Source organism: Lissotriton vulgaris, chromosome 6 (assembly GCF_964263255.1).
Source record: "Lissotriton vulgaris chromosome 6, aLisVul1.2, whole genome shotgun sequence".
Classification (NCBI taxonomy): Eukaryota; Metazoa; Chordata; class Amphibia; order Caudata; family Salamandridae; genus Lissotriton; species Lissotriton vulgaris.
Genome location: NC_141694.1, coordinates 1,801,489,782 through 1,801,504,253, shown reverse-complemented (window position 1 = coordinate 1,801,504,253; position 14,472 = coordinate 1,801,489,782). Strand labels below are relative to the sequence as shown.

The window sequence follows — 14,472 nt, the reverse complement described above, 5'->3', positions numbered from 1 at the left end:
AACCAAGGACCCCCAGAGTGACTCCTAGGGTCAGTTGGCTAACCTACTGTTCTGAGCTACATGGACACAACAAGCTCCAGAGGCCTGCCTGCAACTTCCCAGCTTTCCTGCTGCAGCTGGACCTGTCTTTACCTTCAACTGGACCTGCCCGAGCCCTGCTAGCCTCTGCCAGAGTGAGTCCATGATGCCCAAGAGTAGGCTTGCCAAGTACTGGATCCTTGGCTGGCATTAGAGTACACTCCTCTGTAAAGAAAGGAAGAATACTTGAAGTTTTGGAATGTTTGATACTGCGAACTCGCTAGTTTGTGGTGAGACTCTACCTCCCACGATGACGCCAACAAAAATCTCTAATGAGTTTCACTCTTTGCACTACATCAGCCGCCAGCGGCGACAGGCAACACAAGATCAGCACTTATTGCTACAGTAAGGACAGCACATAGTGACTGCCAACGCAAAACCCATCAATGACCGACTGACACCCAACACATTCTTCACACTACAGGGACAGCAGCCCGTGCCTTCCGGTCTGCTCTTCGTGCAACAGTGACAACCATCCGGGACCCTCTCCTTGCTACTCCTGGCCTGCTCCACCATGGACTGAACTCTCAGCGCCAGACTTTCTAAGCAAATATTTTCAGTGGGAATAACCTGGTCCATGTATCTGGCCTGCACTTACGTGTGGTGAGCCTGAACTTCTGACTAAGTCACAAGTTCAGGGTAACCACTGGTTTTTCTGTGGGTATGTAGCCCACAGGCAGCCAAACCTCAAGTTACTAATAGCAAAGAAAGGATTCAGACATATTGAGAGTGGGCAGAATAATGCCCTCTGGATTTGATAAAGGCCACACATAGTCAGAAGTCGTCATAACGAATGACCCAGGCAGCCAATTGGCTAGTGACCCCATCATCCCCCCAGGGTATGTTCTTGGATTAAAAATGGCACATGTGGCACCCTGAACCTCAGATAACATCTGGACTGGAGAAAAGACTGAAAAAGTACTGTCCTGTTGACCCCTGGGTCCTGCAGAAGAGGCTGCACTGGCTGCCAGACTGCACCTGCTGCTCCGTGGGCTGGTAAAGAGAAGATTGTGCCTGTGGTACCAGGCTCCTGGAAAAGTCGCTGCAGATCCCCAGACAGAAAAGGTGAACTCCAAGGGTCAGTCAGCTGACCCCCCTGTTTCAGCACCAGGGCCTTAAAAGTTATAGTAGCCCATTCTTGCTAGCCAGTAGCCATCTTCAAGGATTCACCGCTGACCGCCGACAAGCAGCCAAAAAGACCAACCTTTGGGCTCAAAAGTTGCAACAGTGTCTGCTGGACCCAGGAGAGTCACCAGAGTACGGATTGGCCACCAAAGACAGACACTGGCTGGCCCAAAGGAAACCGCAGGACCCGCTGTGACCAGAGATCAGTAGTCCAAATGCCAAGGGACTTCTACTGACTCAAAGAGGACTTTAAGACTTCTAATATCTCAAAGAGGACTTTGAGGGACCCAAACTCCTGTGGCCAAAGTCACCCCACCTTACCTGTGGACTAAGGAATAACCTCAAGAAGACCCTTGTCGACCAAACAGCCCCCAGAGCATCTGTCAGCATATCAGCATCCTGCATCCCCGGTCAGTCCTTGTTTAAAGTGGAAACTGGGCTTGAGACTGCTGTGGTGACCAGGTAACTATCCAAAACCCTTGACCTTCTTCATGTCAGAATTGGTCACCCAAGTCAGGCCTGAGTAGTCAAACGCAACTCTTTCAAACTTTTCAAACGTTTTCAACTTTATGGTAACCAATGCTTGTTTGAGTTTTGGAATAAAAAGCAGAGATTTACATTTTACTTAAAATCTATATCACTGGAACCCTCCGGTGGGTTTTGCTCGTCGTGGTGTCTGAAAATTCATTAAAAATAATGGGCCTGATTCAGGTAAACTGAGACGAAAGTCTAACTTTACGACTTTTGCTATTCACAAAGGTCATTTACGAGTGGGAAAGTTGGACTTTTGTTTCAGTTAAACTTAAGTTTTAGTCTGAAGTTTAAATTTTGGTCTCTTAAGATCAAAACTTAAGTTTAACTGAGACAAAAGACTTAGAGATGCCCCCTGAAAACTTACCAGCCTCCGTGTGCTTGCTGACTGGTTTCTGCCAGCCTTCCACTCGAGATGAGTTTCTGACCTAAGTAGCAGCCCTTCGAGTATTATGTCTGTCCCTTTTATTATTTGTATGCCTTCACAGGCTTTCTTTTACGGGCCGGTCCCATAGTCAGACCTGGGTCCCTTAGCGAGACACGGGTCCCATAGCCAGACCCTGGTTTATTACTTGTTTGATTTGTTGATTGCTTAGGGGTTATCAGACCCTTACACCATTTGTCATATTGACCTGTCTGCTGGACCAAGGGCTCCATGGCACTGTTGCCATGCCCCACTACTCATTCCTTTAGCATACCTACTGGGGATTTGTAATACTTTTTGTACTCTTTACTTATCCTGTTGGGATGCTTTTGTTACCTTTGCTTGTGTTGTTCTCCTTTAATGGACAGTTGTAATGTTCACTGTCCTATGAATGCTGGTTGCTACATTTGGGGTTAGGCTGGTCCTCCCCTGAAAATACACTGATGCAAAGTTTCACTCCATAGAGGATCATGGAGTTACATAAAAACTCGAGACTCAGCTGAGTTTCACCAACAGGAGGAAATATGCATTTCACACTGCTTGCACTGCAATTTAGCGCCAATAGAGTGAGCAGCACGCTGATAAATCAGCCCAAATAGAACCATACGGTGGACAAAAGTGCGCAGCCATTCAGATTGATTTTGCTGCCACTCGAGTGGAAAATCTATTCAAGCAGCTGGAAATCCACTCGAGAAGCAGCCCTCTGACCCCGACTGCTCACGTTAGAAAACGGTGCTAGGGGATGGCAAATCTCGCTTGCACTCACACTTTTGGAGCCTCCCCAGAAAAAATACCACCATGCGACAATTGGTGGCATTTGGCCAAAACTGAGTCACCAAATTCTGCCAATTCTGTGACCGGAATGAAACATTCCTCCCACCCCTGCTTCCATTACCATAGGGACTTCTGTGTCTCCTCGATTAACAGTCCATTGCCAGCTGCATGCATTATTCAGGGGCGGATTCTCCATTAGGGCTCTGGGGATGCGCCTCCCTGATATTCCTTCACATTCCTGTACAAATATTAAATAGATCGATTTATTTAGAGATGAGATCATATTTCTAAACAAATCCATGTATTTAAGTCTGGGCTGTGTGGCCCAGGCTGCCTGCCCTGCCTCCCTCTGAAGCAGGAGATGGAAGCCAGGCAATAAATAAACTTTCTGAACTGCAACACATGAAGCAGGGCTTACGGTTCTAAAGCCTGTCATAATGAATCATTGCCATTGTAGTCTACGGCTATATCCACTAAAGGCCAGTGACGCTGTCAGCATCATGGTGTCGGGCTTAGAGTCTCCATCCCTGCCTGCCTAAGAGCAGCTGTCTGTCATTCACAGGCATGGATTCCACCCTTTCTCATTCCTCACACATAGGAGTGGATGCAAGCACATGTGATCTGGTGCCTTGTTCTCAGTAATGGTAAGTGTTAGAATGCTAATCTTCTTTTATACATATTTTGCTGAGACCCCTCGCCATATTAACCTCCCCCACTGGGAAACCCAGGCCCTGGCTGAACATCGCTGGCCCTGTTAGATGTGGAGCTGCTGCATTGGTTCCCCCGCAAAGTGGAACCAAAAGACGAGCAGGCCAGGGTTCTTATGAAGTTGATGCAAATATCCGAGCCAAGCGCAAAGCGAGAGATATGTGCTTACAGTAGACAGTTCTCTGCTGTACGATATTAAAACTGGCCTTGAGTACAGAATCCTGTAGAGAAGTACATGCTACACGCCTTAAAGTCTCTCCACTCCAGCTGAGCTATGTTGGCTCATTTGATATAAATGCGTTGCAGTTCTAATGCGGTCTGACGGCAGAGTGTCTTTATATCAGTTGCATTCCTCACTGCAAGTACTGCATCCCAGCAGGTGCATGGCCACGCTGCTTAGTCTCCAGACCGAGGGGATGAAATGCATACTTTAACAATACAATGGTATTAATGGCACAGTTTATTCCCAAGGTTTGACGAAATAATACTCTGAAAAGAAAAGCATAGTGTATAGTTTTTTGTATTTGGTTTATGTTAGCGATCATAGTAGTCCGAACCATGGCTCTCCAGTCTGCATTACCGCAGTTAACAACATTAATGCCCAAAACATGAGTTGATTTATGAAAAATGAGTGTTAAAAATGTTAAGGAAAAGCACCCTCCCAAGACCTCTGCAACAGACTCAGCCTTCCTCCACCACAAGATCAAGATGATCTTCGACAACCAAGACCACCTCAGCGCACCAGCACCCGCCTTAAGCGACGCCACCCAACAAACACTGATCAAATGGATCCAGCTCACGACAGAAATCACCTTGAAGACCATGAAAAGCATCCACTCCGGAGCACGCTCAGACCCCTGCCCACACCACATCTTCCACAGAGTCGCCTCTGCCATTCCACCCAAACTATGTTGGACGATCAATTGCTCCTTCGAGACTGCCACTTTCCCCGATGACTGGTAACACACCTAAGTCAACCCCTCCTGAAGAAACCCTCTGAGGACCTGACGTACATCAAGAACTTCAGGCCCATTTCCCTGATTCTCTTCACTGCCAAGGTCATTGAAAAAGACTGTCAACACCTAGCTAGCAAACTTCATTGAAGCTAACAACGTCCTAGACATCTCCCAATCCGGATTCTGAAGCAATCACAGCACCAAGACCACCCTACTCGCCGCCATCGATGACATCCGCTCCCTTCTCAACAAAAGGGCGAAACGGCAGCCCTCGTCCTTCTGGTCCTCTCGGCTGCTTTTGACACTGTGTACCACAGCACCATAGCCACCAGATTCCATGACGTCAGCATCCGTGGCAGGGCCCTCGACTGGATCCACTCCTTACTCACCAGCAGAACTCAGCGGGTCAGACTCCCTTGCTACCTCCTGGAACTGACAGAGACCAACTGCGGAGTCCCCCAGGGTTCCTCCCTCAGCCCCACCATCTTCAACATCTACATGGCCCCCCTCGCAACCATTGTCAGGAACCATGGGCTCAACATTGTCTCATACGCTGATGACACCCAGCTGATCTTCTCCCTCACCAATGAACCCTACATCAACAGATACAACTTTGAAGAAGGGATGAAAGCTGGCACCACCTGGATGAAGAATGGCTTCCTGAAACTCAACTCAGAAAAGACAGAAGTACTCTTCCTTGACTCCACCCCCACATGGAACGACTCCTGGTAGCCCTCGGAAAATCCCCCAACCCGACGGACCCCGCATGAAACCTCTGCATCATACTGGACTCATCGCTCACAATTAACCTCCAGATCAACACTGTCTGCTCGACCTGCTTCAACACCCGCTGCATGCTTCAACAGACCTTCAGATGGATCCCAACCACATCCAGACAAACTGTCCCACATGCACTCATCAGCAGCAGACTGGACTACATCATATATATACGGGGTTTGCCCAAATCATCCTCCACTTTCTGGGCTATAAACATATTTAAAAGACAATGTGATGTGGAGGAACCGATATCCAAAGCATTCACAATAGGCTATATTTAATTACTCCTGGGCATAGGATCCTAATCCCATAAGGTTCATATACATTTCTTAATAAATCACATTCATTATTTCACATCTGGTTAGGACCAATGGTCTTTTTTTCTTTTTTTTCTGCCAATATTAAGAAAGACAATCAAACAAAAATATATACACCATACATATAAAACACATACAAAATTACAAAAGATCAAAAATTATAATAATTTCCTAGCTCCCAAATTTTGTACAGCAACTGTCCATTCCTAAAAGTATGTTGCGATCCACTGTGGGGTAACCCTTGTGCACAAGTGAGGTATCTTCTCCACCTCAAAGCAAACTTTGTTATGTGCAAGTCCTTAACTATATATCAATTTAATATTCAACAGACTCCTTCTTTTCCAGTTGTTGACACGTTTCAGCCCTACTATTTGGGCCTCATCAGGACAGGGGTACAACCTACAACTTAAAGATGTTGTGTAATTGCCAAATTATAGGGCAAAGGCAACTCCTGGCATCAAAAAATGTTGTCACACTGATTTTAATCTAGCCTCAATTCTGTCACAGTCCTCAAAATAACAAATATCCGGGATTGGACTATTTTTGCACCACACTATACTCTGTAGCGTGTGGCCATATGCATAACTTTCTTCTATTTTGCCCGAATCTCCGCGTGCGCCTGATGCACTACAACGCTGGGTTCAACAGCGTCTCAAAGATAAAGGATAACTATTCATGTAGTGGGAAAGGGCTTAAGTGGTAAGGCAATATAACGTTTAATGAGATCGTGCTCTGATTTTCTATGAACTTAACATTTTTGATCATACCACAATAAATCAGCAGTTCTCTTAATTTCATATGCCAAAATAATGTAGAAAAAGCCTGGATTTTGGGGGTGAGCCCGTGAATTTTCTGGCTTACTAGGGATGCTGTCGATTTTCCTCCCGATTTCCCTGACCACTTGGGACGTAGAATATTTTTGATTTGCATTTCTCTGTAATGCATTATTTGCTGAGAGCCTTCATGGCAGTAAACATGTACCCTACTTTTAAAATGTTGTAATAAATCTTTAAACTACTGACCGCTGACCTCAACCTCAGTTACTGAGTGGGCTCTTTAGCTAGTTGACTGTATTTCTAATATTTTTGATGTTTTGGGGGTAGTGTTTTGGGAGTTGCCTTAACTCGTTGGACACATTGCCCATGCAATTGCGGTTAAGGACTGTTCCCAATTTATTGACTTGTGGGCATTCTATTGAGGTAATATTTTAGGGTGTCAAAGGTTCCTAGAGCCCAACAAATGTGTGTTAGCAGAGGTTGATTGTGAGGTAAAGGCATCTTCTTTCTGCTGTTGTTATGTACTCTTCTTTTTTGTCCAATTCCAAATATCCCTAGTTTAGTGGATTACTCATTGTGGATCTATTTTACCACTGACTTTCAATGCTAATCTTGCTCCTGAAAAATTGGCAGTATAAATAAAGCAGAATGATTCTGATGATTGAGAGTGTTCAAGTGCGTTATTAAAGTTTTTAGTCTTGTGCTGCATGATGGATTGCTATGCTGAATGTGAGGTGTTTGGTTATGTGATGTTGGGTTCAATTGGTGGTTTGATTACTGTGATTTTGATGAACTGTTCTTACTTATGATTTGTACTGAAAATGTTTTTGGTTTCTGATATTGCTTAATTTGGTTATCGTATTCATCAAATTACAAGATCTTGTGATTGTTGTTTAACTTCTCTGCACAAATGTAGAGTGTTTTGCAAGGAGCTGCATATACACACTTATGGATTTTTCTGAATTAACAAGCTTTCTTTCAGGAGTGCGTGTATCTAATCTGTGGAGTCTTTTGCACTCAGGGCAGTGTAGAGTCACATATCCTGAGTCCTCTGGAAGTGGATGAACCTGTGAGGGATCTCCCTAACAGCAAATCATTGTGCAGGCCCTCTGAATACCAGGATGAGCTCAGCTGACGTCCGCTGGTGGGCCATGAAAAGCATCTTCTTCCAGAGCTGGTACAAGACATCCTTGCCTGGTGGGGTATGTCTTGGTTGAATATTTTTGAAACTACTGAGAATGTGCAGTGTTATGGTTTTTGTACACAGGAGGTTCCATCAGGAGGTTCCTTGGGGGGCACATACCACCTGCAGTGGGATGCCGGACTTCTTGATGCTTCTCAACCTTTGCCTCTCCTGCCTCAAGTCCTGAAGAAGATCGTGAAAGAACGGACTCAGATAATCCTTATTGCCCTATGTTGTGGAGACTTGATCTCAGTCTCAGCATTTTCTCCCCAATCCAGCTACACCTTCGGAACAACCTCCTTTCTCAGAAGTCGGGCAACATCTTGCACACAAATGACTCCTCCATGCTCAGAGATAGAAGACACCAACTGATCTACTGGGTGTAGACTCACATCTATCAAATTTGTTTTTTCCAGTCATTCTGTGATGGTTGTGACTTTGTGCAATCAAATTAACCAACAGTAGGCCAGATTACCAGATGTTGTGTTATTTGTTCTATCTCTGGCCCAAGAAGGCTTTGAAGTGGGCACTGTTGAAGGCTACTTGTATGCCTTTTTGGCCTTTCTATGTTTGCCTGATCAATTTTTGTTATTTAAATCACCAGTTGTGATTCATTCTTTGAAGGGTCTCACATACATGCCTACCCTTGAACCCTTTCTTAAGCTTCAATGGAACCTAGATGTGGGCCTTACATTCTTAATGTGCTCACCCTTAAACCCATGCATAGCTGTTCTTAGATATTACTAATTATCAAGGTTATATTTCTCATTGCAATGACTTCTGCGTGCCGTGTTAGCAAGCTACAAGGGCTGTCCCCAGGACCTTTGTGCAGTAACCTTTTTCCTGGATAAACTGGAACTGCAATCTCATGGTTCCTTTTTGCCAAAAGTGATATCGCCATTTTATGTGGAATTGTTTATCACTCTTGCTGCATTTTTCACTCTGCTTCACCCCTCTAAGGAGGAGGAGAGGTTTCACATACTTGACCAAAAAGAGCTTTTACATTGAGCACCTGAAAGGGTACCAGGTCAAAACGTGTTTATAATCAGCTAAACTGGTGCTAAGAGAAAGAAAAACCAGAAGCGAACCCGGTCTAAAAGGATCATCTAGTGCATAAAAACATGCTATGCCCTCACCAAAAAGGAGCCTCCAGAGGGCCTTCAGGCCTATTCCATTTATCCAATATTGACACTACAGCATAGGTGGGAGGTGTTCTAGTGTGGACATCTGCTGGCTGACGGGCTCCTACATGAGTATCTATGCGCATATTCAATAGGCATTACTGTCTGGAAAGTTGAGTCCGCAGGGTGGGCTATTTCTCCCGATTGGTCCTTTAGGACTGTTGATGTAAGTTCCATTCCTCAGACCCTCCATATTTGCAGAGGTACTGCTTTGATATCTATGCAAAAGGTAGCAAATCTACAGTTAGAAGTATCCATCAAAAGAACAAGTGACTTACCTTAAGTAATGCCCTTCCTAGTGGATACTCCAGCTAACGGCAGATTCCTCACTTCCTCTTTCTTCCATTAAAAGTAGAATTGTGTACTTCCAAAATGTATCCAAGTCAGCCTCAACACACATAGACATGCTTCTTGTTTGACATGGGGGTCCATGTCTGAGAACATCGAAGAGTTCAAAGGCGAAACTGACTTAATCGCGCTGGGATGGATCTGTCACTTCCAGATGCAGTTCAAGGTCGCTGTGGAGTCTGATGGCGCCACTTCCTGGTGTGCAGGAGCTATTGCTCTGGAAATTTTCTGGATTCGGTGGCATCTGGTGAAATTCAACAGGTGAGGAATTTGTGGTTAAGTAGAGGATCCAGCAGAAGGAGCGTTACCGAAAATACATCATACGTTCACTTTAATTTCTAAAAATACATGTTCTCTTGGTCCCTGGCTTTACCAGCCCTCCATTTTGTAAAAAGTAATGTAAGATCTTATTTCCCTTCTCATACAAAGGAAGAGTCAGATTTTCAATACAGTCATCAGCTCATGTCACTGGGCTGGTGTTCTTCTTCCACGCAGGCTCCAGATTCACAAGAGATCCAGGGGCAGGTGTGTCATAGTTTTGGTCGCCCTGGAGAACCAGGCCCTTGTGCAGTAATGTGTCAAATCGTTTGTCTAAAGTCCAATAAATGGACCCACATTTCCTCTGTTGATGAACCCCGTTTCCTTCCTCTCAAAATGTGAATCCATGCTGGATTTACTATTGAACTTTACTGAGTTCTTTATACTTATGATCTGTATTCTTTGCTGCTGGTCAGACTGATATTATATTTCATGTATTTTGCCTAAATAATTCGTTCTATGGAGCCTTAAACCCCGGTCCATGTCTGTCATTATTATTGAGACTTTTACAGTCTCCTTTCACTACTGGGTCTTACAAGAGATAGAGACAGGACCAATCAGGGAGCACCAACGTGCCTATGGGGCCTACACCGCTTCCGGTCCGAGCCATTGGCACGCTCAGGATAAGTTAAGGTGGAGCAGATTTGTGCGCCGACTCAAGCAAACGGAAAACTGAGCAGCAGTGAAACAAACCCTTGTTTAATCTTCTGCCTCGGCATCCTCCAAGCCTGCAAGATACATCTCCTGCTCATCAGCATTCAAAGGGTGTCTCTTTCACCAGGCTCCAACAAAGCAAGCAACAACACCTTTGCCAAGACTCCAACTGATGGAAGCCGAAGAAGGAAGTTGGGGTCAATCACAGGGTTTCCTGGTAAAGAGGGTTTGGGACATTTACTGCAAGGAAGTAATTTTCATAATTTACTTATGAAGCAACTGTGTATATTGCCAGGTCAGCATAGGATCTGATCGCTCATTGGCTGGCTGAGGGTACGTATATCCCCGCTCTCGGCCGGATGAGAGCTCAGTGCGAAGCAAGAGAACCATTCATCGGGATTCCCCAAGAGACCGACACTTCAAAGAACAGGTAAGAATTGTGACATAACAACAATGGCTGAAATGAGGAGAAAAGGGGTGCATTCAACGGCAACATCAGTCGAACTGCACAAAAGGTTTGCAAGCCCAAGTGCAAGTTTGGAGGGTCTAAAATGACATGCCATTCCTGTATTGTTGTACATTTACTTTTTAGCACTAACTCGGCGCTTTATTTTGAAGCACTTTCAAAAAATGTCGTAAGAGTAAAATACATGTGGGTAAAGACTAGAAACGTACATGACAAGAATTAAAACAAGCACTGGCAATGCCAATAGATTTCGCTCACAAAATGTATAATGCCAAACATTTTGCCATTGCAGGTATTACAGCAATGGTGGATTTCTTTGGTTTTCTTGTGAATACTAGAGTTCTTGTTTGCTTAATTAGATTGTTTTTGTTAATATCGGATTTTATTCTGCCTTACTACATCATAGGTTTATTTGTTACCCTAAAACCTGCCTACTCATTTATGCAAAATATATAAAATACGTTGTAATGTATAAGCAAATTCTCTCATTTCTGTTCAGGGCGCAGTTTCTGGGCGTGTGCCTGATCCCCACATGCTTTGGAATGACAGTCCAGCTGCCCCCAAACAATGTCCTCGCTCCAAAACAGCGCATACCACTACTGTAGCACGTGCCCCAGCTCACAGGCCCCGCAGCCCACATCAGGTCGCAGCCTGAGCTAGAAAGGACACCCTATGGAGGCATCTGCAGGGTGCACCGCATCCCAACATCACTTTGATTGTAATCACATCATTTAAAACCTTTTCTGTAATAAGAGCTACTTATGTTCAATGAACATTATAGCGAGCTACTAATAACTGTAGTGTGGTAAAAGTGATCATTTTTTTTTTGTAAATATCTTTTTATTGCAGCAAGGTAAGTGATACAATCAGTGCATTTGTGCCTTTTCCGTCGTAGTTCAATATATATGCAACTTCCCCGCACCCGTGTCACACAGCCATTTAGCTCACACCCCGGAGGTTGAGCGGCGATATCATGGAGAAAGAACTGCGCTGGAGTATACTGCGTTGGTCAAGAACTACCAGGTGTTCGGGAAATGGCAGTGCTGCTTTTCAGTCCTCACGCTCCCTCCTCTGCTCCCCATGTCCGAATGAACCAAGAGTCACTCTTTACCAGTACTGATCAACCAGCCCCCCCTGTCCCCCCCAACTCTCCCAACCCCACCTACCCCCCTTCCCACTCCCAGAACTGCCCCCCCGCCTCCATCCGCACCCCCCACCCCCCCAGGCGTGCTAGAGTACCACCAGTACAAGTCCTCAACCCTCCCGACTAATCCAGATCCAAAGTAAACCATCAGGGGCTATCAACAATCAGCTGTCAGTCATCACAATGGAAATAGGGGAGCAAAGGAGGGGGCCTAGGTACCCCCCCATCAGGCGGGCGCTCCGCCGGAGCTGGGCTATGCGCCGGGGTGTCCTCCTCGTCCATGTCCAAAAGCGTGAGGTCTAGGACCAGCCTCTCCCACGCCCTGGCCCTCTCCAGAGCCGCATCATTGTCTGCCCTGAGTGCTGCCTGCATACGGAGCTCTCCCTCACACCGGGCCCATTTATGTAGCTCAGCCTTCCACCGCTCTCCCGTGGGGCCCCTGGTCGCCTTCCATTGAGACCTGATGGCCCGCTTCGCTAGGAGGAGACCCAGGTCCAGAAACTTGCTGGTAACCTTGTTCTTTGATGTGTGTGGGAACCAGTGTAGGATGCAGTGTGCCATGGTGAGTTGTAAGTCCCTCTCCGTTACCTCCCTCAGAACATCCACTACCTCTCTCCAGAAGGAACCCAACTCAGGGCAGGACCAGAACATGTGTTGGAAATCGGCTAAGTCCGCCGGGCAACGCGGGCAGGACGCCGGATGGGCTGGGAAGTATTTATGTAGTTTGTCAGGGGTCAGGTAGGCCCTATGCAGGACATAAAAGTGCACCAGCTGGAACCTAGCGTTGCGCGTCCCGTTCCGGGCCCGTTCCAGTATACCATTCCACGCCTCCTCAGGGATCTCGGTCGCCAGGTCAGCCTCCCATTTCACCTTCAGGGTCAGCAGTGGGGCGACGGTCTCCGAGACCATGCGTCGATACAGGCATGTGACAGCCCTGACCGTCCCCGCCATCATCACTACATACTGGCAGCCCGGAGACAGTGGCGGTTCCATCATGCCCGTCTTCCAATGTTTGCGGATCGCCGCCGTTAGCGCCGCGTGAAGGAGGAAATCCCCCCGTCAACTCAAATCGGTCCTTCAGGAGGTCGAAAGGCAACAGCACCCCGTTCTCGTAGAGGTCACCCATGGACGACAGCCCCTGTAGGTCCCAACCGTCTAGCCCGCGCCACGAGCCACTATGTGGTAGTGCCCCGCAGAGCTTGAGTGGGATCTCAGGCGCATATGCAACCGCAATACCACCCCTTCGGCGATACCTGTTCCAGCATTTTCAGGCTGTCGCAAATTTCTGAGTGAGGTGGAAATCTCCCATCGGGAGTCCCAGGACAATCCGGGACAACACCTGGACCGGGCCTGCCGGTTCTCCCGACCCGTCCTCCCCTCCCCTCTCCTGGCTCTAGCCACCCATTGCGTCAGCCATTGCAGTTGCGCCGAAAGGTAGTAGAGCTCATAGTCTGGCACTGCTAACCCTCCATCCGTCCGAGGGCGGAGAAGTGTGTGCGTCTGCCCGCCCCCCACAGAAAGCCGATAACCATCGTCCGCAGCCGCTGAAAGTAGCTCGCCGGGATCCAGATCAGGAGAGTCCCAAAGAAGTAAAGCAGCCGCGGCAAGGTCACCATCTTGAGAAGCACCACTCTCCCCATGAGGGACAATGGGAGCGTGCTCCAAAAGTCAAAATTCCCTTTAGTGTGTCTGATTGCCGTCCCAATATTTCCCTCAAGGATATCTGCCCTATCATGGAAGATCGAGGTGCCAAGGTACTGCAGACTCCTCTCCTCCCACGTCACTCCCTCTGTGGTTTGTGGGCATATTCTTCGTGGGCGGGCTGGGAATAGGTGGGACTTCGCCCAGTTCACTCGGAGGCCCGACACTCTGCTCAAAGATTGTAGGAGGGTCTTAGCTCCACGCGGGGAGTCAGCCGAGTCCGCCAAGAACATCAGCAGATCATCTGCGTACAATGCGATGTGGTGCACCTGTCCATAGACGTCTAGTCCCCGAAACGCCCGGCCCAGCCGGGCTCGCGCCGCGAGGGGTTCAACAGCCAGGGCGAACAATAGGGGGGAGAGAGGACATCCCTGGCGGGTGCCCCTGCCCACCACACACATCTCAGTTCTGACCATCGCCGTCGCGTTCTGGTAGAGCAGCGCCGTCCAATTCACGAAGTCCTCACCGAAGCCCAGCGCGTGCATGACGTGGAAGAGGTAAGGCCATTCTAGGCTGTCAAAGGCCTTCTCCATATTGACAGCAAACACACCGCCTCGTCGCCGTCATAGGTGTCAGCCTCCAGTATATGTAGGAGCCGCCGCATGTTGAGCGCCGTGTTGCGGGCCGGGATGAAGCCCGACTGGTCCGCGTGAACCAGCATGGGCATGTGGGGGAGCAAACGCGTCGCCAAGATTTTACTTAAAATCTTGTAGTCTAGGTTGAGCATGGACAATGGGCGATACGCCGTTCTGTCCCATGGTTGCTTGCCCGGTTTTAGCAGGGGGACGATTAGCGCCTCACCGGTGGTCGCAGGCAGGCTACCCAGCCGCTTCGACTCATTGTATAGCCACGTCAGCTGGGGCGCAAGGAGATCAACATAGGTGAGATAAAATTCCGTTCGGAATCCATCGGTGCCCGGCGTCTTGTTCCTCGCCATGCCATTGATGGCGACTCACACCTCTCTCTCCTTGATCTTGTCCCCGAGCCGCTTCGCGTCCTCCTCTCCCAGCT

General features: G+C 47.5%; 1 protein-coding gene across 2 annotated transcripts in view; it reads left to right on the top strand.

Annotated features, from left to right (window-relative positions):
* Positions 1–14,472, top strand: part of LOC147709532 (fucolectin-like) — a 1,051,872-nt gene that overhangs the window by 937,991 nt on the left and 99,409 nt on the right. Inside the window, exon 1 of one of the 2 annotated variants that reach the window (XM_086928073.1) lies at positions 10,438–10,580. The exons of the other annotated variant lie outside the window; for it this stretch is intronic. Within the exon in view, the coding sequence (XP_086784199.1) occupies positions 10,510–10,580 (71 nt within the window). The 5' untranslated portion in view covers positions 10,438–10,509. Of the gene's footprint in view, positions 1–10,437; positions 10,581–14,472 lie in introns of those variants that run through there. 2 annotated transcript variants of the gene reach the window in all.